General features: G+C 40.6%; 1 protein-coding gene across 5 annotated transcripts in view; it reads left to right on the top strand.

Annotated features, from left to right (window-relative positions):
- Window positions 1-5059: 5059 nt before the first annotated feature.
- tasora (transcription activation suppressor a) overlaps window positions 5060-23924 on the top strand; it is a 57120-nt gene continuing 38255 nt past the window's right edge. For all 5 annotated transcript variants that reach the window (XM_060835593.1, XM_060835594.1, XM_060835592.1 and 2 more), the window contains exons 1-6: window positions 5060-5539; window positions 16455-16603; window positions 16680-16772; window positions 22884-22956; window positions 23127-23218; window positions 23639-23773. In XM_060835593.1, coding sequence (XP_060691576.1) covers window positions 5206-5539; window positions 16455-16603; window positions 16680-16772; window positions 22884-22956; window positions 23127-23218; window positions 23639-23773 — 876 coding nt within the window. In that variant the 5' untranslated portion in view covers window positions 5060-5205. The remainder of the gene's footprint in view (window positions 5540-16454; window positions 16604-16679; window positions 16773-22883; window positions 22957-23126; window positions 23219-23638; window positions 23774-23924) is intronic.

The following is a 23924-nucleotide window of genomic DNA, read 5'->3' as shown; positions in this document are numbered from 1 at the left end:
GTATGTGAGTGTGACAGAGTGTGTCTGAGAAAGAGGGTCTGTATGCGTGTGTAAGTTTGCGTGAGAGGGTTTATGTGTGTATATATGACAGTGAGTGTGAGTGTGAGAGTGTGTGTGTGTGTGTGTGTGTGTGTGTGAGAGAGAGGGAGAGAAATGTAATCCAAAAATGTACAAAATAATTAAGACAGAGAGATCATAATTTATCAAGGTGATACTATCAAAACAGAACAGTAAGGAAAATTTTACAGATATAGAAGTGTGATGGGTTTGTGTCGTGCTCTAGATGACCCTAAGATCACGGTTGAGGCCATCTTCATGGGTATGGAAATTGGCTATCAGTTTCTGCTCCGTGATTCTATCTTGTTGTGTATCTCAATGTCCGCCTTGGAGATGCTTACCCAAAGATTGGAGGCTGAATGCCCTTGACCACTGAAGGAACACTCCTGTCCAGCAGTTGTTGTGCAGTGTAATGATTCTTGCCTTTGATTTGGCACAACTTTGGGAATGGGTTTGTCTTCATAATTTTTGTGTAGAAATGAGTCAGCTGGCATGAGCACAGGGCCCAAGTTGTTTTAAGAATTCTGATGCAATGTTCTCACGTCCTGCTGCCTTGACACATTTTTGTCCCCTTAATGTTTTCTCCAATTCTCTGATCTTGAAGTGATCAGGATTGTCACATGCAGCATTTAGCTGGTGGCGTTTTTAAAATTCATTATAGATTATGTGTTTTGTTGTTTTCCAAAAGTATCTTTAATACATGGAATAGATCACAAGCAAATTGGTTCTGGGTATCTGATTGATCATTCGATACAAGTGATTTTGCAAAGAACTAGGCTCTACCACTTCCAATTGATAAGAATAAAATGCAGCCCTGTTGTTGTTTCCTCTTATCTGAGGCCAATACAACATTGAGAAACTTATTTCGGAGGTCTGTTATATCTGCGTCTATAGATGATTCTTACTCCTTCATGCAGGAACCATTCTGAGCAGTCACTTTGAACTTGATTTGTTTTATTTCCAAGAATATTCTAGTCCTCCAATTATTACTTTAAGCTCACATGCTTCAAACTGTTCAACTTTGCCACTGAACCACATACACATGTTATCACATAACTGTGACTTTCTTGCTTTATTTTTCTTGCCTAATTTGGACAAATGTGAAAGTAGCACATTCCCTCACCCACCAAGACTCTTGAACACTAGCATCTAGTCAGTATGGTCAGACAGATCAGGAATATACATTTCTGATAGAAATAGTGTTCAATAAAGACAAGCATTGTTAAGACTGTTCACACAGGAAGATGGTGCTAGAATCAGATGATCTAATGTGTGGTAAATCACAATGCAAGCTAGCATGAGTCAGCCTTGCAAACAGAAGAATCGGAAAATGTACAACTCCTATTACTCAGATAAGTACAATATCTGGTCATTGCTGCTATAAGAATATACAGTAGTGCTTTTACCATACTTATAAACCTTAGACCTGAAAATTTCTGACTCTGCGATTGCAGTCTTGGAGATTGGAAAATAGGGGTGAGATGTGTTAGGATGGCTGTCTGATATACCAGCCACTGGGGCACTTTCAGAGGAGTGGGCAAGGAATCAAGTCCACTGCCTCTACACAGAGTTGGGCAGACATTAAATGTGTGAAGGTCCAAATATGCAGTCATGCTAGTGTTTTTTTTAATAAAAACATTGGCATGTCAATAAGAAGATTTCCAATTACATAAAGATAAATAACAGAAAGTAAGGTTTGTAATCACCAAGGGTTTGAACTTTAATATCGTAAAGGATAGATTAGCAGCACTGCGGCTCAGCGATTAGCAGCACTGCCTCACAGTGCCAGGGACACAGGTTTGATTCCAGCCCCAGGCAACTGTTTGTGTTGAGTTTGCACATTCTCCCAGTGTGTGTGCTCTAGTTTCCTCCAACAGTCCACAGATGTGCAGGTCAGATGAACTGGCCATGCTAAATTGTCCATAGTGTTAGGTGCATTAGTCAGAGGGGGATGGGTTACTCTTCGGAGGGTTGGTGTGGACTTGTTGGGCTGAAGGGCCTATTTCCACTCTGTAGGGAATCTGATCTTCAGAACTAGCATTGAAATAAGTGACTGTTTCACTTACAATGCTCTTGTTTTACAAAAATCAAAGCTATAAATTACCATCATTACTGGCGGTCCTCATTGACAAGGATGACTCTCCTCCAAACTCCGGGTGAGTCGGTAGGAGGCAGCACAGACCGATTTGTCTTCTGCAGACTCCTGCCACACTTGAGGCAAAAAGTGATCATGGGAAAGGGTGGGGCATTTGTGTGGCAGCATGCTCCTTATGCTGATTTTGCCTGGCTTCTGCTTTTTCTCATTGCCAAGTCTCAAAGTTCTTGATGCCTTCCCAGATGGTCCTCCTCTACTTTGGACGCTATTGGGCCAGTGACTCTCAGATGTTGGTAGGAATGCCGCACTTCACCTGTGAGCCTTGAGGGTGTCACTGAAGTGTTTCCTCTGTCCATCTGGGGCTCATCATTTTGGAGCTGTGAGTAAAAGGACCTGTTTGGGGAATCTTGTGTCAGTCATGCGGACAACATGTCCAGCCCATTTGCAGACAATCAAGGGTGATCAGTGCCTTGACGCTGGGGACGTTGGCCTGGTTGACAATGTTGACATAGGTACGTCTGTCTTTCTGGCAGATTTGCAGGATCCTGCACAGGCAGCATTGTCCGTACTCATACAGAACCTCGAGATGTCTGCTGTTGATAATCCATGTCTCAGAGCCATATAGGAGGGCAGGAACCACTATAGCTCTGTATACCATGAGCTTGGTGTCAGATCTGATGTTGTGACCCTCAAACATCCTTTTCCTCCGACAGCCAAAGGCTGTGCTAGCACACTGGAGGTGGTGCTGGATTTCTCAACAACTGCTTTGGCTGACAGGACGCTCCCAAGGTATTGGAAGTTGCCAACATTCTCCAAGGTCTCCCCATGGTCCTTGATGATTGGGGTTTCATTCCGCAATGCTGGGCCAGGTTGTTAGAGGACCTTTGTCTTGCAGATGTTCAGGGTGAGATCGTGCTCTCATGTTTCCATAAAGGTACTGACAATGGTTTGGAGTTCATCCAATATACTAAGAATCTAAGAGTAAAAAGTGAGGTCTGCAGATGCTGGAGATCAGAGCTGAAAATGTGTTGCTGGTTAAAGCGCAGCAGGTCAGGCAGCATCCAAGGAACCTGGACTGTCTCAGACTCCTCCCTCCCCTTCCTAGACCTTTCCATTTCTATCTCGGGCGACCGAATCAACACAGACATCTACTATAAACAGAGTGACTCCCACAGCTACCTGGACTACACCTCCTCCCACCCTGCCCCCTGTAAAAACTCCATCCCATATTCCCAATTCCTTCGTCTCCGCCGCATCTGCTCCCAGGAGGACCAGTTCCAATACCGTACAGCCCAGATGGCCTCCTTCTTCAAAGGCCGCAGATTCCCCCCGGATGTGATCGATGATGCCCTCCACCGCATCTCCTCCACTTCCCGCTCCTCCACCCTTGAGCCCCGCCCACCGCCACCAGGACAGAACCCCACTGGTTCTCACCTACCACCCCACCAACCTCCATATACAGCGTATCATCCGCCGTCATTTCCGCCACCTCCAAACGGACCCCACCACCAGGGATATATTTCCCTCCCCTCCCCTATCAGCGTTCCGCAAAGACCACTCCCTTCGTGACTCCCTCGTCAGGTCCACACCCCCCACTAACCCAACCTCCACTCCAGGCACCTTCCCCTGCAACCGCAGGAAATGCAAAACTTGCGCCCACACCTCCTCCCTTACCTCTCTCCAAGGCCCCAAGGGATCCTTCCATATCCGCCACAAATTCACCTGCACCTCCACACACATCATCTATTGCATCCGCTGCACCCGATGTGGCCTCCTCTATATTGGGGAGACGGGCCACCTACTTGCGAAACGTTTCAGGGAACACCTCTGGGACGCCCGGACCATCCAACCCAACCACCCCGTGGCTCAACACTTTAACTCTCCCTCCCACTCCACCAAGGACATGCAGGTCCTTGGACTCCTCCATCGCCAGAACATAACAACACGACGGTTGGAGGAAGAGCGCCTCATCTTCCGCCTGGGAACCCTCCAACTACAAGGGATGAACTCAGATTTCTCCAGTTTCCTCATTTCCCCTCCCCCCACCTCGTCTCAGTCGATTCCCTTGAACTCAGCACCGCCCTTCTAACCTGCAATTTTCTTCCTGACCTCTCCGCCCCCACCCCGCTCCAGCCTATCACCCTCACCTTGACCTCCTCCCACCTATCACATCTCCATCGCCCCTCCCCTCTACCTTTTATCTTAGCCTGCCTGGCACCCTCTCCTCATTCCTGATGAAGGGCTCTGGCCCGAAACGTCGAATTTCCTGTTCCTTGGATGCTGCCTGACCTGCTGCGCTTTAACCAGCAACACATTTTCAGCTATACTAAGAATCTAAACCAAGTAGTTTGTCCCAGTTTCACAATCTACATCAGGATAACAGCATATTAATGACAATGTTTAACTCTCTCAATTGAATTGCTAAGGAGACATTGAGTTTCCAAAATATCATTAACCTCCTCCACTTACAAAACAGCATCTCCCATTGTAGGGATAAAACATTAAAATCCAAATGATAAAAAGCAAAGACACATAAATCTGATGTTCATGAAACCGTTACGTGACTATTATAGTTCAACCTCAATTACTTTATATTGGGGGGGGCCATTTGGCTGTTGTCTGGGGAGATTATTTTGGCTTCACTTCTTATGCTTGCGGCACCAATAAACGTCATGGACTTATTTTGCTGCACGAAGCCTTCTTTTGGATGTTGTCTGATCACATTCTTCTCTGAAGTCGCCAAGTCAAGCTCTTGGAAGAAGTCCTCCCGGTTCGCAGCCCTGGACAGCTTCTCAAATAATGACCTCGGTGCGCCAGCCGCCCCCTTTTATACGGAGCGCAGCTAGTCGCCCGCTGATTGGCCACTGTGCCGCCGTGGCCCCGCCCTCCTGTGCGCGAGGAGAAGAGGCAGAGAGAGCATGGCGCAGGGACATTAGAGAAGAGGCCGCGCTGCTGCTGCTGTTGTTCACAGACACAAATATATATATTTATGAAGCGATATATATATATATACTATACATACACAGCCGCTCTCACAACGGGTACAAAACAAAATGGCTTCTCATAGCGACAGTGAGGAGAAAGGAGCCCTGATTCAGAGAGAGGACGATCGGGAGAGGCACGCGAGCAGTGAGAGCGGTCTCAGAGCCGGCGGCAAGGCGAAGCCATCGTCTCTGCTTCGAAACGCCTCGAAACCCAAACAACAAAATGGCGAACAAGCGAGCGGGCCGCTGGCAGGAAGCGGCGGCCCCGGGCTGCTCCGAGCCGACACGGCTCCTGCTCCACAAACGTTCGCTGCAGAAAGCGAGGAGCACGGAGTTCAGAAAACCGCCGAAGATCATGTGCGGAAGAGTTTTCAGATCCCCAAGAAGAACAAAGAAAAGAAAGGTGCTTTAATCTCTTAACACGCAGCGCTGTTTGCTTCTTGATGCTGGCCAGCAATTCATGTGCTCGTTGCTGGAAAGTGGCAGGGCACCATTTTTTTTTGACAGGGGTCGTTAGCAAATAAGAACATAAATGCCCAATCTCTGCTTCTGCTTCTGACTCTTGGGACAGGTAAGTGGACCCTAAGGCCAGCATGTGGTCTATGGTCAGAAATGTTATGGTTACCTACCAGATCTTCATGGTAGCTCCAACCATCTAGGGCTCTCGCTTTTATACTAGGTCTGCTGGAGAGACTGCTTACTCACACTTCACATTTCATCTTCATCCACATTGATGCAGTGGAGTCGGGGCATTATTGACCCTTTCCGCTTGATTTTATTCGAAGGAACATCCATTTCTTTGTCTCGTTAATCCGGCCATATGACTGACTTGATTCGTCCTGGCCACGTGTAAAGGTTTGGGCCTGGTGGAAGATGCTGGAAATGTGGTGATTGGTTTGAATATTCTTGAAATAGTTCCTTTTGCATGCCCTAAATGCCATTGGAATTGTCGAGGCTTGGATGGGATAATCCTGGTGGTTTCCTTTCGTACCTAGTTTTCGGCTTTGAAAAGCTACCAAATTTGGGAAGTCAGCATCAGTTCTTCAATACTAGTTTATTGCATACAGTTAAGAGGAAGCTCTTTTGTAATGTCTATAATCTATCTTTATTACCAGTGGTGTACAAGATGAAATTATACATTCACCGGATTCAAAGCTATAATAAAATATCTTGTGGCCGTTGACGTAAGTTTCTTGAAGGATTGATGATTTCTTTCTGTTTCATTATTCTTGAAATCGTTGAATGAAGGAGATTGTTCAGCCCATTGTGCCAACACCAGCCCTTCAAAAGAGTTGTCTAGTTTGAGTCATACTGTTTCTTCCTTCCCTCGTTGCCCTACAAATGTTCCCTTTTCACATATGCATTCAATTCTTTTTAAAGATAACATTTACTATATTTCTACCATTGATGTGTCAAATATTTCTTTGTCTCCCTGGTATTTTCTACAATTTTTTTAAGTCCCGTATTTGTTACCTTTAGATTAAAGTGTAATGTAGCACCTACTGATGATCTTGGACATAATAGCTTAGCACCATTACTAATATGCATTTGGAGTAAACAAGTAGAATGTCCTTCTTGACCAGTTGACAATTAGCAGTATGTGCACTACTATTGGTATCGGACCCAATTCGGCTCTTGCAGTTATCATGTCAAAATTTGGAGATTTATTAATCTTAATGTAAACTAATCTGCTGTCATTGCCCTTTTTTCAAAGGAGGTAAAAATCCTTAACTCCACTGCCCTTGCAAATTCTTGTCCCTACCCTCAATCTCCTTTCTCTCCAAAGACTGTTCTCATCTTTCTTGGAACTTTTGTGTGAATCCTTTCAATCAAGCTTCTACCCAGCTCACAGTACTGAACAAGCTGTGAACCGAATCATAAGTATGAGCAACAGTGTTAAACTTAGATCCCACTCTGTTCAACCCATCTGCAGTGCCTGTTATAATTGACACCACCATACTCTCTCAGCACCTCTCCATTATCAGCTAGCTGGTTGAGACTGCTCTCACCAAGTTCCATTTTTAAATATCTAATCATAGCCAGAAGATTACTTTGAATGGCTTATACTTCTCCTCTTATACTTTATCTCCACTAGCTTCCTGGGCTCTCCTTGGTCGTCTTCTAGTTCTAACTTACAGTACATCACCACCAAAGAAGACCATAAGAAATAAGGTTGTCTCCCCCAACTCTTCCATTTTTGCTAATTTATCCTGTTCAAAATCCAGTACTGGATGAGCAGAAATTTCTTTGTTAGTTTGTGGTAAGACTGATACCATTGTTTTAGCTCCCACTCCAAACACTCTCTTCTTTCCCTCTAGCAACAGTCTTGAAATTACGCCAGTCTGTTTGCTTAGTTTACTCAGAGATGAGGTTTCTCTCACCAAGCCCCCTATTTCCACTTTCACAGTTGCCTGACATTGCTATGATTACACATTATATGCAGAATCCTACATTCCTGACTTTGCCACACTAAATTTGACTATTCCAACATCTTCCTGGTGTGTCTCCCAAATTCTCATCCCTAATTATGTCACCATGCGATCTTTGATGTCATTCAGAACTCTGCTCCCCTTGTCCTTTACAGAGATTTATGACCTTGTGAACATACAGTTGTCACCTGATTGTGCATTGAATTTACAATTTCGGACTTGTTTCTAAATGCCTTCATGACTTTACCCTCAATCTAATCTCCTCCACCCCTCACAATCCTCTGACACACCTGCACTTTGAATTCTGACTTATTTGCATCCCTGATTTTAAGTGCATCATGATTGATGGTCATGATTTCAGTTGCCTAGGCATTACTGCTTGTTCTATACCTCTCAAAATAGATTCTCTCGCTTAGGACACTTTAAAACTTGTAACTTTGGCCAAATGTTTTACCATTTAACTTCATCTCATTTTGTGGCTTTGGGTCAATAATCCGGTGAATCACCTTGGGACTGGTCTTTGCTGGGAAATACCATATAAATGCATATTATTCATTTTGCACAATATGACTGCAAATCTGCATTATGAGGTAAATTATCATTGACTAATTACTAGGTGTATTTTAGCCAAGAAATAACTATTATTCCTATCTTCCCAGTTAATGCTTAAATTCCATGGGATCCAATTGAATTATTTAGTGATTTTATTGTTTCTCTTTGCAGTAACAGTGTAAGCAATACGAAAATATTGGTTAGACATAAACTTTACACCGTCTTCCAAGTTTCCAATTTTCAGAGGCACTTTAATGAATCAGTTTGTACATAAATAACTTTGAATTCAAACTTGGTTTGTGTAGTGCAATTAAAACCAAAAATTAGGCAAGTTCATGGTGCTTGCTATTATTTGTTTTTTTTTAGAAAAACAATTTGCGGTAAAGAAGCGATGTATTCCATGAGTTATGAGTTGTCATGAGTAAATGACCAATATGCTACTCTTCACTATTGTTCTTGCAAAAATGGGAGCTCTTTGTCAAAAAACAAAAATGTTTGATTTGTGTTGTAATTTATGGGTGAATGTCATTGGGCACTTAGGGCTAATACTTTGTAAGGGCACTGACAATGATGGAGTTCCTATGTTTTGGTCCATAGGACCTTGAAAGCCTAGAAATGAAACAATTGAACTGCCTGTCTAATTCCTTCATGCAGTAAGTCAATTCCAGAGGCTTTCTAAAGAAAACTCTGGTTCCCTCAAATCAATCTTCCTGTCCTGCTTGCTGTCTCTATCCTGTTTGCCCTATTTTGTTATGACATTGTTTGTTTATTCTTAAATATTACGGAGATGAACAATTTATCCCGAAAGTCATGAGTATCCAGATATACTGATGATGTTGCCTTGCCACTATCAATTTCCACTCATTACATTTTAGCACTATAAATAACACTACCTGAAGAGTCAATAAATAAATATTTTAAAATTGGACTTTGTGTGAAGTGTTCTACTTCTGGGCTATTGAAATGAATGATCTGATTAACTTTGTTAAAGCATGGATGTTTATGAGGCTAACCACTTTCTTGTGAACAAATTTACTATGTACAGTTTATGGTTGATTCCTGATTACAGTGGAAGTGGATAATGTATTGTAGCCAGCTGCTTGGAACTTGCAGCGTTTCGGCCAGCACTTTTTCAAGCTTATGCAAGTCTGGCAGCAGTGGTGGAGAGAGAGACAGCTTCAAGTTCTTTGACTATTCTTTGGAAATGAAATGAGCTGGAAAATTATGGGTGTTATACTATTGAAAAGGAGTCTGTTGGTCAGATAGTGAGTGTGCCCGGGCATTAGGCAAAGTGAGTGATAATGTGGAAATGGAGAAATAGGTACGTAAAATAGGTGTGAATGTTAGCTGTGGTAAGGAGAAAATAGGCCTGACTTGCTGACAGCAAAGTCAACAAGACATGAAACAAAACAAGGCTGGGGAAGAGTGCGGAATGTAAGAAACATTGGAGTGCAAGCATCTTACTCTGACGTTGTGGAACTCTACAGCTTCTAGAACTCAAATGTTAAGTGCCTAACTAGAAAATGAGGTGTTGGTCCTCCAGTTTGCATTCAGCTTTGGAAAACTTCGGCAGGCCAACAACAAAAGTGTTAGCAAAATACCGAATGAATTGGAGATCTCAAACAAAAGCACAAATTGCTGGAAAATCTCCGATCTGGCAGCATCTGTAGAGAGAAATCTGAGTTAATGTTTTGGGACCCTTGATGGAGGATGGACATGTAGAGGGATTGCATGACCACAAAGAGGCAGCTCAGGACTGTAAGCTGGAAATTATGGAACCTTGCAGCACACTTGAAGTTGATTTTGTGGTTGTAATTTGTGTTGCTTATGTGCTGGATAATTTAGGGGGTGAAATATATAACTTATGTATTGACTTGCTGAGTTTTCTTAAAAATAGCAGGTAGCCTTTCAAAGTACCCAGGAAATTAGAATATGATTAATTTGTTGTTACCTCTCTTTTAATCATTGATTTCCTGGTAACATTAGCTTCACTATGCATTACCTGTGTATTAACTTCATATTTTAAAAAGAATCCTGCCAGCATTTTTAAATAGTCTTGCTTTGCCCATTCGAAATGTGTTTCTTCAAGATTGCCTTGTACTAAAGTGTTCAAAAAAACACTTGCATATACCAGACTTCTAAGAAAGTGAAGTCATTTTCAGGTACAAAATTAAAGTTGCTACTTCATTGTTGCTGATATTAATAATAAAGACATTAATTTGTGTTAGAATCCTCACTTAAAATTGACAGCATGTAGCTAAGAATTAGGAGACCACCAAGAATGGATGTCTGGAGGACATGAGGTAATTCTTTGGGAGCAGGAAGAGAGACATTGCAAGTGATTACCTGGGTACAGCTAGATAGGAGTCAAATCAGGTCAATGGTAGCAGCCAGGTCTGAGGGAAAATATGCTTTGTTTGGGAGGCACAGTGGCTCAGTGGTTAGCACTGCTGCCTCAGCGCCAGGGACCCGGGTTCAATTCCCGCCTCGGGCAACTGTCTGTGGAGTTTGCACATTCTCCTCTGCGTGGGTTTCCTCAGGGTGTTCCGGTTTCCTTCCACAGTTCAAAGATGTATAGGTTAGGTGAATTGACCATGCTAAATTATCCATAGTGTTAGGCGTAGGGGAATGGGTCTGTGTGGGTTGCTGTTCAGAGGATGTGTGGACTTGGTGGGCCAAAGGACCTGTTTCCGCACTGTACAGAATCTAATCTAACTTCATCCAAGTTTTAAAAAAAGAAAAAGAAAGAAAAAGCTTTGGCACAGTCACATGAGATGACTTTGGTACAAAAGCAAGGGTGGAAACCAGATTGGAAAGCATTTAAACATGGAGTTCTGGGAAAGATGGAAACAGATTTGTGAAGATAACAACATGTATGAAAACTTTGAAGATAAAGAAAGGTTGCAGATTGGACGGTGGGGTCATTGATTCTTTTCAGAGTGGCAACACTTGCAGATTTGAGGAGGAAAAAGAGAACCGCTGAAGAGAGTTAGCCGTTTCTGGTATAATTGAACAGGCGGATCAGGAAGGAAAATTGGATGATCTGCAGTTTTGTGAAAATAGGATTGAGGGAGAAGTGGAGTTCCATATGTCAGATGAGCAGAGAGTGAGTATAAAAATAGACAAGAGACAGACAAACTAAAGAAAATTCAATTTTTACGTCTACTTCGTTTTGGTGGCATTATAGGAAGTTTTCGCTAGGTGAGATGGTGAAACGAAGGGATGTGGAAGGGGCAGTTGATCAGATTATTTCAGTCTTGATACAAGTTCTGTGAACTCCTGGCATTTGTTGGAGGTGAGGGCAAAGAGGCAGGGGAGAGATATTTTTGGACTGCTTTCAGTTGAGGAAGAAGCCTGTGGTCACCTTTTTGCATTTCAGGGTGGTCTTGGAATTATCAGAAGTAGTACTGTGAAACTTGATATATCTGCATCATTGTATTAAAAACGTTATGTATTAACTGCAACATTGGAAAATTGTTTTGCATCAGTTTCCAGGCTTGAAATGTATCAGGTGAATAACAATAGAACTGTCATTTGATGTTCAAGCTTTACAGCTATTTCCCAATGCTTGGAATTAAAATGAAATGTTGTCATGTAGAATTTTGCAACACAGGAGAGCATTTAGTAATTTGAAAGAGATCAAATGACCCCTCTGCTGTTTTCCCATTGTCCTACATTTTTCTCTCCTTCATGTGCTTACTGAATTACCTTATGAATTTAGTTACCTTAGGTAACTTCACTTGGCTAAAACTTCGCACCATTGACCAGTTAATTGTCTTCTCAATTAATTCTATCGTTTTGATCATTCTGGCAGTGCAAATGTTAAACAAACTATTAAGACCCATTATAGTTTTGGACTCCTTTTATTAATTTGCCCTGAACTATCTCTGCTCTGAGGAGACCAATTTCTGTTGCTTCAGTCTTGTCCTGCCACCCTCAAAAATATGATTATTTTGAGGGAATATATTTTGTATTGTTTCAAAGTATCCTGCTGCGATCAAATGCAAGTTGCTTTAGGTTATATATACATAGGCGTACCTTCAATCAAATACTTCAGTACTAAGCAACAGTTACTGTTTAGCGTATTGGTAAAAACAACCATGAAAAGGGAATTCAATATAATGTGTGATTTTAATTTTCTGCACAGGAAGCAGCACATGTGATGAGTAAACTAAAGTTCCCTTTATTCCCGATGAAGGGCTTTTGCCTGAAATGTCGATTTCGCTGCTCGTTGGATGTTGCCTGAACTGCTGTGCTCTTCCAGCACCACTGATCCAGAATAAAGTTCCCAAAGGCTTTGTAGCTAGATATCTTGCTTCATAGTTGACTTTAGCAGGGCAGGATGAACCTGTATGTTGACCAGTATTGCTCACTATCAGTTAGAGTTGTATAATGGTCAAGTCGGACATGGTTCGGTAGTTCAAACTGAAGACCAGTGAAGATGAGAAAGCATTGTCTTAATGTTGCTATTATTTAGATACACTTTTCTTGCTAAATTGAAATGAAAGGAAAATTTGAGAGCTGGTGTAATTTCTTCTAGTGGCCAGAATCTATAGTTAGATCATGAAGGCTCACGTGTCAAAATTTCTCTTTCATTTTATTTGTCAACAAAAAACAAATTGAAAAATCTTGAGCAAATTTGTAGAGTCGTAGAGTCATGTAACGTTGAAACAGACCCTTCAGCCCACGAGCTATGCTAACTAGCAAACATCAAATTACAGTAATCCTATTTATCTGCACTTTGTCCGTAGCCTAGTGTGCCCTGGCATTTTAAGTGCTCATGCAGATACTTGAATGTTATGAGAGTACCAGATTTCATCACCCTCTCAGGCAACATGTTCCATATTTGTTGGAAGAGACTTCTCAATAAGGTTTTCAGTAATTAGGAGAAAGTGAGGACTGCAGATGCTGGAGAGTTAAAGTAAAAAAATTGTGGTGCTGGTAAAGCACAGCAGGTCGGGCAGCATCCAAGGAACAGGTTAGTTGACTTTTCAGGCATATACCCATCATCAGGAATGTCTGAACCTCTGAATGAAAAAAAAATTCCTCTGACCTGTTCAAAACCACTTTTCACCTTAAATTTGTCCCCTCTAGTCTGCCACTGGGAAAATATTCTTACTATTTCATAAGTAGAAAGTATGTAGTGTAAGGTTTTAAAGGATGTGTGTGAAAGATTTGCAAGCTTCTGAATCACTCATTTCAAGAATATTCATACAGAAGAAATGTGTCTTAACTTGAGGCCTGTTGTATCACAGTAGGAATGAGCTTGTTTCTCCTTTCGATTCCATTTCGAGCTGTTTGGGAAGGGTCAATTGTATGATCAATTGAGGAATATTCAGGCAAATTTCTTTGATCAGTGTCTGAAAGAAATATATCCAAGATACAAGAGGTGAGAACATAAAATGGGGAATTGGCTGCATGTCCCAGGAATGTGGCACCTTGAAATTTCTTAGTCTCAATCAGCACGTGGGGGTGATAGTACCAGTCATTACTAGTAGTGCACAAGTGCTGTGGCAGTGGGAGGTGGACTGAATTTTTTTGGAATTCTTTAATTCTACACATTTAGGCAATGTTCCGCCATGTCAGATAGCTGCCAGTGTTGCTGTTATGAGTATGCATGTACATGTAATGTAGCTAGTCAGTGTTAATGAAAATATCCAGTCTGGTCAGCTTAGTGACCACCAGTCAGCTGTAATGGTGTAGAATTAGTCATTACATTCTCTCTCTAAGGCAATTCTTTAGCAACCTGATGTAGAGTAATGCTGTCATAATGAAGAACAGGTACACTGAGGACATCTTTTGCTTTGCATCCCTGAGGTTGGGTTTTAGATAGGTATAAGATATCAGCTCATAATTATTTGCATAAATATTTTCCTGTGATGATCAGATTTATAAATCTTTTATACTGATTTGCTGTCTGTTGTAGTCATCCACAACTGTGAATATTTTAACCATTGGTTATTGTGAAAATTCAGCAATCATATGAAGTCAGGTCATTATTTTCATTAACTTGTACATAATACTCCAACTGGGACCTGAAACAGTGATTTATAAATGTTTAGTGTAACATCCTTTTGTAAAGAGGCAACAGTGAGTACAAAAAACATACCAAGTACTTTTTTAACAGCCTTCTTTGCTTATCCCGCTACCTCAAAGATTTGTGTATCCAGACCCCCAGGTGTTTCTGATCCTGCACCCCTTCAAAACAGTGCCATATAATCTCTTGCTATGGAAAGGCCTATTTCCATACTTCGCTTCTTTTTCATCTGCAGCTTGCCTTCTGTTTTACTTTGAAATTCTGTCTTGTATACTCAACATAATATGTGCATGAACAGTAGTGATCCAAATTCTGATCGGGGGCATCACCGCCTACTTCCCTCTAGTTTGACAAGCCACTTCTGTCTATCCCTAACTCAACTCCAGTTTTGGTTTCACAATGCTACTGCACCGTTAACCTTATGTTCTTCAGTTTTACTAATATTATGCTTAATGAAACTGCTTTTGAAAGTCCATATACATATTAATCACACTGCCACCTTATACCTTGTGATGTCATCAAGATTTGAGTTAAACAAATCCATAGCTGGCAACGCATCATGTGATCAAGACATAGGAAATCTGCAAAGGGGTGTAGATGGATTGAGTGAGTAGGCAAAACCTCACAGGCCTATGTAGGAAAGTGTAATGTCGGCATTTTGGTAGGAAGAATCAAAAGGCATTATTATTTAAATAGTGAAAGATTCCTAAAAAGGCTCTTTGAGTCATAGAGATGTACAGCATGGAATCAGACCCTTCGGTCCAAACCGTCCATGCCGATCAGATATTCCAACCCAATCTAGTCCCACCTTCCAGAACCCAGCCCACATCCCTCCAAACCCTTCCTATTCATATACCCATCCAAATGCCTCTTAAATGTTGTAATTGTACCAGCCTCCACCACTTCCTCTGGCAGCTCATTCCATACACGCACCATCCTTTGAGTGAAAATGTTGCCCCTTGGGTCCCTTTTATACCTTTCCCCTCTCACCCTACACCTATGCCCTCTAGTTCTGGACTCCCCAACCCCAGGGAAAAGACTTGGCCTATTTATCCTATCCATGCCCTTCATAATTTTGTAAACCTTTATAAGGTCACCCCTCAGCCTCTGACACTCCAGGGAAAACAGCGTCAGCTTGTTCAGCCTCTCCCCATAGCTCAAATCCTCCAACCCTGGCAACAGCCTTGTAAATCTTTTCTGAACCCTTTCAAGTTTCACAATATCTTTCTGACAGGAAGGAGATCAGAATTGCATGCAATATTCCAACAGTGGCCTAACCAATGTCCTGTACAGCCGCAACATGACCTCCCAACTCCTGTACTCAACACTCTGACCAATAAAAGAAAGCATACCAAACGCCACCTTCACTTGATATGGGTGTTACTGTGAATTATGTACAAAATATTACCATGCCACTGCGGCAAGTAATTAGGAAGGCAAATTAACTTGCGATCTTTATTGCTGAGGGTTGGAGTTTAGAAGAATGAGAGGTGATCTTATTGAAATAAAATTTTCTGAGGGGGCTTGACGGTAAAATTTGAGGTGTTTTCACTTGAAGAAATCTCAAACTAGCGGACATAATTACAAAGTAAGAGAATATTCATTTACAACTGAAATTCGAAGGAATTTCTTCTCAGGGTAGTGAATGCGTAGAATTCTGCACCTTGGAGTTGAACAGGCTTGATCACTGGAAATATGAAAGTGAAGACAGATAGATTTTTAAAATATTGGGGAGTTGAGGTCCGAGAGCAGCCAACATAAAATAGGAGTGAAAGCCTGGGCTAGTTGGGCATGAGTGTAAGAGTGGCCTTGTGTCCTTAAGAGTCTGATTGAATGTCCTACTCTTGCTCCTGTTTCTTCAGTTTCTGTAGTTAGGGTGTATTTTTCTTAGTGGCAGTTAAGTTTAAGGCATAACAAAGCAAACTTTGACTTCTGAGAAAAGGTGTTTAGGAAACATTTTGAGGTTTTTGTTTCCCTAACTTTGGTTTAAAAGTCCATAGGCCACATATTTACATAATGTTCTTGTGCGCAAAAGTGAACTGATTTTTCTCTTTCTTGTGGCAACGTGCTTCGTTTTGATGGTATGGTTGAGTTCGGAATTTAGTTTGTGGAGAGCTTTGGATGTAAATCACATTCTGATGCATGAGCGCATTTTGCATTATTAAGTGAACTCCCAACGATGCAATGATTTATGCAATGCTTATTGATAATTGCAGATTACAGTAACAAAAAAAAGTTGCAAACTAGGAGAAATATAAAGTACCTATGCTGCTTTTATAATAATTGACTTTTTTTTTCAGAGCTTTGTCAGCTAGTACCAGTAGACTCCAGAGAATTTAAACAAGACATTTTGAAAATTCTCAATTCATCTTACTTGGATACCTCATCTAGTGCTAACTTCACTTATGTGAAAGCTAGTATGGTTCACAGTGAGCGATTAGAAAAAGAGGTTAGTGTATTTGATCATTTGACTGAATTTATTTTTTTTTCTGAATTGCATCCACATAGTTTTTTTTAAATTCCAGTACATGGAAAAAAGGAAGGAGCTGAGAAATGAAGGTCGAACTGAAAAGGAGTTGACAGAATCATATGCATTCTTTCTTCTTGACACTTCGCAAGTATGTATCACACCTTTATCTTGGGTGTTTTTTTCCCAAAAGTAGCCTGATGTGCGCTGCTTTTATGTTACATATTGTTACTTGACCACTTAACAGCAGCTTAAAGTTTGTGCAGCAGACACATCTGCCTGTGTTAACCTCCCAACATGTTTGTGAGTCATGTCAAATCTAAGTACCTCCAACTCAAATTTGCACTCAGTGAACGTTGCCAATTGACTACTAAGGGCAGCTTTAACTTAAAATTTGAAAGTTCTTTGTTTTAATTTCGGTGTTAATGCCAAATCAATTTGTAAAGATTCTTGTTTTCATGTTTTTTAAGCAGCTTTGCAAAACTGAGTACAAGTCTACACATATCAATAACTAACTGCTGTAAGCAAATGGAAATGTCCATTTTAGAACAATTTAAGTTAATTGTTTGAGCATGTATACACTTGATTATTATTTAAGTGCATTATATTTCCCTCATTGGAAATTTTGATCTGCATACCCATTGCTATGCACTTTAGCATCTTTCACGCGCAGTGGGAGTGAAGCCTAACTTGGTTGGTTCTGCACAAATTAAATACTAAGCATATAAAAATGTAACAGTACTGCAGGCAAGAGGTTTAATTGTGTTTTGTATGAAGTCCAGGTCAATGACATGGTGTCAATTTGTTCTAGCAAATATTTTTTGTTCACTAATCCCCTTGATTTGTCTAAACTCTCTGATCTGTGATGACATTAATCTGCCACCAGGCCATTAGAAAGTATAACTATGTCCCCCTAAATATGTCGCCCTTTGACAAGGTGCAGCACATGCTGTTGCGTAAGATAAGGATGCATAGTATTAGGGGTAGTGTATTAATGTGGATAGAGGACTGGTTGACTAACAGGAAGCAGTGTGGGGATAAATGAATGCTATTCTGGTTGGCAATCAGTGACTAGTGATGTGCCTCAGGTATCAGTGTTGGGACCAATATTATTTACAATTTATATTGATGATTTGGAGTTGGCGACCACATGTACAGTGTCAACATTTTCTGATAACACTAAGGTGAGTGGCAGAGCAAAGTGAAGAAGATTGTGAAACTTTGCAGAGGAACATAGATACATTGAATGGGCAGAGGTCTAGCAGATGGAATACAATGTTAGTAAATGTGAAGTCATACATTTTGGTAGGTGTAACAGCAAAATAGATTATTACTTGAATGGTAAAATGTAGCATGCTGATTTGCAGAGGGACCTGGCTATCCTTTTGCACGAATTGCAGAAGGTTGGTTTGCAGGTACAACAAGTAATTAGGAAGGCAAATGGAATTTTGTTCTTCATTGCTAAAGGAGTTGAGTTTAAAAGCAGAGAGGTAATGTAACAGCTGTACAAGGTGCTGGTGAGGCCACACCCAGAGTACTGTATGCAGATTTGGCCTCCTAACTTGAGATAGGATGTACTGCCATTGGAGGGGGTGCAGAGGTAGTTCACTGGGTTGATTCCAGAGTTAAGGGGGTTGGCTTATGAGAAGAGGCTAAGTAGATTTTGATTATATTCATTGAAATTCAGAAGAATGAGGGGGAATCTTATAGAAACATATAAAATTATGAAGGGAAATGTTAAAATTGAAATAGATAGGATGTTTCCACTGGTAAGTGAAACTAGGACAAGAGAGCATGGCCTCACACGGGTTTAGAACTGAACTGAGACTTTTTTACCCAGAGGGTTGTTAATCTGTGGAATTCTATCCCCAGGGAAGTAGTTGGCACTACTTCGGTAATTGCTTTTAAAGCTAAGGTAGATAATTCCTTTATTTTTCAAAGAAAGTAAGGGATATGGTGAAAACGTGGGTAGGTGGAGCTGAGTCTTTCAAAAGATTAGCCATGACCTTACTGAGTGGTGGAGCAAGCTTGAAGGGCCAGATGGCCTACTCCTGCTCCTAGTTCTTATGTTCTAAAAGCTGATGTTATCTTCCTTTCTTCTGAGGTCCTAGAAAATTCTCTTTTGCTTGAATGTCACTCTATTTAATCCTTGTTTTGAGTTTTCCCAAATTAACTTTTTTCTCTACTGACAATGCTGAGACCTTGATGATCTAAATGTATTAACATACAATATAACTGCAATTGTTTTATGCATCCCTCCTCTTCATCTTTGCCCTCATTTTATAATCTCCTTTTACAGCCGTTGTGCTGTTGTTTTATGGCTTCACTGTTCTTGCCATTATAAGTTACGGGCGAGGTAATGGCAGTGTGGTAATGTGTTGGATGAGTAGTCTGGTGACCCAGGCCAATGTACTAGAGGCATGGATTTGAATCACACTGAGCAGACAGTGAAATTTGAATTCCATTAATAAATCTGGAATTAAAAGCTAGAGCTACCGCAACCATGTTGTTTGTGATAAAACCTTTCTGGTTCACTAATGTCCTTTTTAAGGAAAGAAAAGTCTACCATTACTGCTTGGTCTGACCTCAAGACCGCAGTAATGGATCTAGCAATGTGCCACTGAAACACCTACAAAATTGTACAGATTGCTGGAATCATTGAAGGCAAATCCAGTCTTGCCTGCTGATCTAGCAACGCCATACTTTGGAACGTTAAGATCGGAGTAAGGTTAGGAACAATGTCCCACGGACTAGTCAAGGAACGTTTAGAAACGGAATCCTGTTAATCCTATTAACAGAATCATATCTTAGAGACAATGTCCCAGACACCACAATGACCAGGTTTCCCTACAATTTTCATTTTGGCTGTGCAGCCCTCTGAAACACATGTGCTGCAGCGCTGTCTGGAACTGGAATCAGTCTTTCTCAGTGTTGAACACTCATTGGAAAAGGCACTAAGATGGGCGAGGGCACAGAATGTAATCTGATAGGCGTACGTTTATGTCTCTCACTATGAGTGGAGCAGGAGCACCGCTGATGACCAGGCTGGCCAAGTCCTAAAGAGCATAGTTGCTAGACTAGTTCTATGGCAGGTGGTGAGGGAACTAACATGGGGCAAAAACCTACATATCCTCATTCATCAATCTGTTTGCCCCAGATAGAACTGCCAGAGATCTTGTCTTTTAAATTTGAGTGGGTTTTTTTTGTAGAAGTGACAAAGATGATTGAGGTTAGAACAATATAGACTAAGTGGGCTTTATAAAGCATTTGACAAGGTCCTTCAGGGTAGGCTTGTCCAGAAGATTAAGTCACATGGGATGTGCGGTGAGTTGCTAAGTTGGATACAAAATTGGCTTGGTCATAGAAGCCAGAGGGTGATTGTGAAGGGGTGTTCATCTGCCTGGAGGTCAACGACCAGTGGTATTCCGCAAGGTTTAGCACTGAGACCTCTGTTGTTTGTGTGATTATATACATAAAATGATTTGCATGATGATATAGGTCTGATTGTTAAATTTGCAGAACACTAAATTGGTGGAGTTGCTGATAGTGAGGAAGGTTGTCAAGTGAATACAAAAGGATATAAATCAGAAGGAAAGTTGGGCAGAGAAATGACAGATCGAATTTAATCCATGTAAATGTGAGATGATGCACTTTGGGTAGTCAGATGCAAGAGGAAAGTGTACAGTAAATAGGAGAACCCTTACGAACATTGATTTACAGACCGATCTTGAGGTACTCCCTAAAAGTGGCAACACAAGCAAATAAGGTGGTAAAGAAGGGGTGTAGCAAGCTTACCTTAATTGGTAGGGGCATTGAGTAATGAATTGAATCCGATTTGAGCTGTGTGTGTTGGTGGTGTGGACAGGTGGCTTAGTGACTAACTCGTCAGTATTTCAGGAACCATGATTTTTATTTTTGCAACCATTACGGGACACTAACTTCCGAAACATAGTTCATTGATGAAACCATTGAGTATAGGAGCTTGGGTGTCATGTTGCAGGTGTACAGGGCATTTGGTGGCATCACGTTTGGAGTACTGCATGCAGTTCTGGTCACCTTGCTGTAGGAAGGATATTGCTAAAATAGACTGAGTATTGAAAAGATTTGCATGGATGTTGTTGAGACTGGAGAGTTTGAGTTATATGGATAGGTTGGAACTTTATTCCCTAGAGTATAGGATGTTGAGGGGTAATCTTGTAGAGGTTTATCATATTATGAGGGGCATAGATAAGTTGAATAGCAAAGGTCTTTTTCCTAGGAAAGGGAGTTCAAAACTGGAAGGCATAATTTAAAAGTGAGAGGAGAAAATTTCAAAAGGAAACTGAGGGGCAGCATTTTCCCACCATGTATATGGAATGAACTGCCAGAGGAAAGGATAGATGCAACGTATTTGGAGAGGTATATAAGAAAGGTTTCAAGGCATATGGGCTAAACGTAGGCAACTGGGATTAGTTTATTTTGGAAACTCGGTTGGCATGGGTGGGTTTGATCAAAGTCTGTTACTGTGCTGTATGACTCTAACTCTAGAGAGTATAGGTCTATACTGCTCCAGTGTCTCTTCATAACATACACCCTTTATGGAATCAATCCAGTGAACTTCCTCTCTACTGCCTCCAATGCAATGAAGTCTCCCCAAAAGTAAGGGGACCTAAATTGTACACAACACTCCAGGTGTTATCTACCTAATGCCTTGCAAAGTTGTGTAGCACTTGCTTTGTTTTATAGTCTATTCCTTCATCAATAAATACCAAAATTCTTATTACCTCCTGTTACCTACACACTCATTTTCTGCAATTCATGCAGAAGGGCACTTGAATGCCTCTGCGTTGAAGCACTCTGAAGTTTCTCTTCATTTAGATAATTTGCCTTTCTGTTCCTCTGACCAAAATTGATAACCTCATACTTAATTCACGTTAAACTTCATCTGCTAGATTTTCCTCACCTCACATATCCATATCCATATTCACCTCACATATCCATATCTATTTGTAAGTTTCTTATTTCTTCATTGCAACTTTATTTCCCATCTATTTTAGTGTTACCTAAAATTCTGGCTATCGTACTTTCTATAATCCATAATATAGATTATGGGATCTGGGACCAAACCCTATGACATCCTGCGAATTACACCCAACCAAAGAAAGACTCATTTATCTCTGCTTTTTGCTAGTTAGCCAGTCCTCAAGCCAAGCTGATAAATTAGCCCTAATCCATATGAACTTCCCTTGCTCTTAAAATTTTTTGCAGCACCTTGTCAGATTCCTTCTAGAAGTCCAGATATACTATATCTGCAGGATGTCCATTATTCACCTTGTTACATCTTCGAAGTAAATTAGTCAAATGTGATTTGCCCCTTCATTAAGGCCATACTGACTCCGTTGAATTGTGTTTTGACGTTTCAATTGCCCTCTTATTATTTCCATAATAATGGATTCTAGCAATTTCCCAGTTATGCTTGTTAAACTGACTGATCTCTCCTTCCCTGCTTCCTGTCTTCTTCCCTTTTTGAATAAGGCATTCTATTAAAATGTTCGAAATCACTGGAACCTTGCCTACATGCAAGGAATTTTGGAATATTATAACCAATGGATCCATTAGCCTTTCTGCCACTTCCTTTCAGACCCTAGGATGTAGGTCATCACACCCTGGGATTGTCTGTATTCAATCCCAATAGTTTGCTCATTTAGGTTATAAGTTGCCATTTTTCCGCCCATAAGAGATGTTTGCCCACCCTTATCACTACATTAGTTCCAGCCCTTTTTGAGGTGACGTATCATGTACATAAATAATATTTCAAGGTTTACGAACATCCCTACAACCATCTGTTTGGCTTGTAGCTACAATTTCTGCTTGGAAAATGAAGATCTTTTCAGAATATATTTCTGTAGGCATTTTCTCTCTTTCAGCTGATAGTCATGCAAAAGTATTCACACTGGTAGAATAATTTTGGGTTCCTTCCTTCATTCCTGTAGTGCATATAGTAATTGCCTATCAGTGTCACCTCAGCTCAAAATATATTGGAGGCCCTGGAACTTATTTGCTATAGGAGATATGTGGTAATGTCTAAAAACAATGTGGTGATGATATTTATATGTAAGTCCATAATATTCAGTGCTCCCGATAGAGAAGATTAATTTATACATTATGTAGAGGAAGCATATAGTGAAAACACTCCAAAATATGTATTCCATCTTTTTAAATTTCATCTGTATATTTATAAACGAATTGATGGCTCTGTGATAACCGTATGTTTCCTCACCAGGTTCCCATTATTTGTGAAAGAGGATTGCCTGTGGGGCACTCAAAAGTAACAATTCTTGGAAATCCAACAATGGGTAAAATAAAAAATTCTGAAGCATTTAAAGATGCATTGTGTTTTCAATGATCTTTCTTTATGTTCTTGCTGAAATTTCGAGCATTTAATTTTGCTCATTAATCTAATGAAAACCTTTAAAAACAATGATTGAGAGTATAATGTTTGCACCCACCCCACTCCAAATCACAGGTGTTTACCTTTCAAAATATTGTGACATACTTCAGCCCAATCCTTTGGATAGTGGAAGGAAGGCCGAGATGATGATTTTCAAAATCATAAAGGTAATGCCTGACTCTTTTTAAGTCAGCTGTTTTCTTATGTTTTCACTTTTCTCCCTAGTTTCCAGCATCATTATATCTCCTTTGCAATGAAATGCACTTATTATGTTGTTTTAATATTGGTTTGTAGAACAAGGAAGATATACCACATTGTTAAAAGACACCTTTTGTCTTGTAATTAAATTTGTTATAATTTCTAATGTGGTGGTTGATGAATCTTCACGAATTATAAGGGAAGGCATTGAATAGATGCTAAATGGAGATTGTTTTTCGTGTCAAACGTTCTGATTGACCTTCTGTGATCTGTTTGTGCGAGGGCCAAGAGATGTAGACCCTATCAAGTTTTTCATTTCAAAATGGTGGACCATTTCATGATATGTTAACATATGTTTAATTTTTACTTGTTTAATTTCAATTCTTCAGGGAAGAGTAAAAGCTGTATTTGATAACACCACCAAGAATTTAACCCCTCCGACTCCGAAACATGATTGCCATGTGTTTAGAAACCTTAACCGGGTCACTTCACTGTTCACTTACAGAGCATTTGACCTTACACAGGTACCTTTACAAAATTTCATGCATCTGAAATAATAAGTATTTGACTTAATTTGTTCGTAATTTTTGAAGGTACAAATTCAATTTATTGTTAATGCCAAATGGTAGAAAATAATAGGTAACTTAACTGTTTGCTTCACTGGGTTACTAACAT

Source organism: Hemiscyllium ocellatum, chromosome 14 (assembly GCF_020745735.1).
Source record: "Hemiscyllium ocellatum isolate sHemOce1 chromosome 14, sHemOce1.pat.X.cur, whole genome shotgun sequence".
NCBI lineage: Eukaryota > Metazoa > Chordata > Chondrichthyes > Orectolobiformes > Hemiscylliidae > Hemiscyllium > Hemiscyllium ocellatum.
The sequence above is the reverse complement of the archived record's forward strand: the minus strand, read 5'-3'. Positions and strand labels throughout refer to the sequence as shown.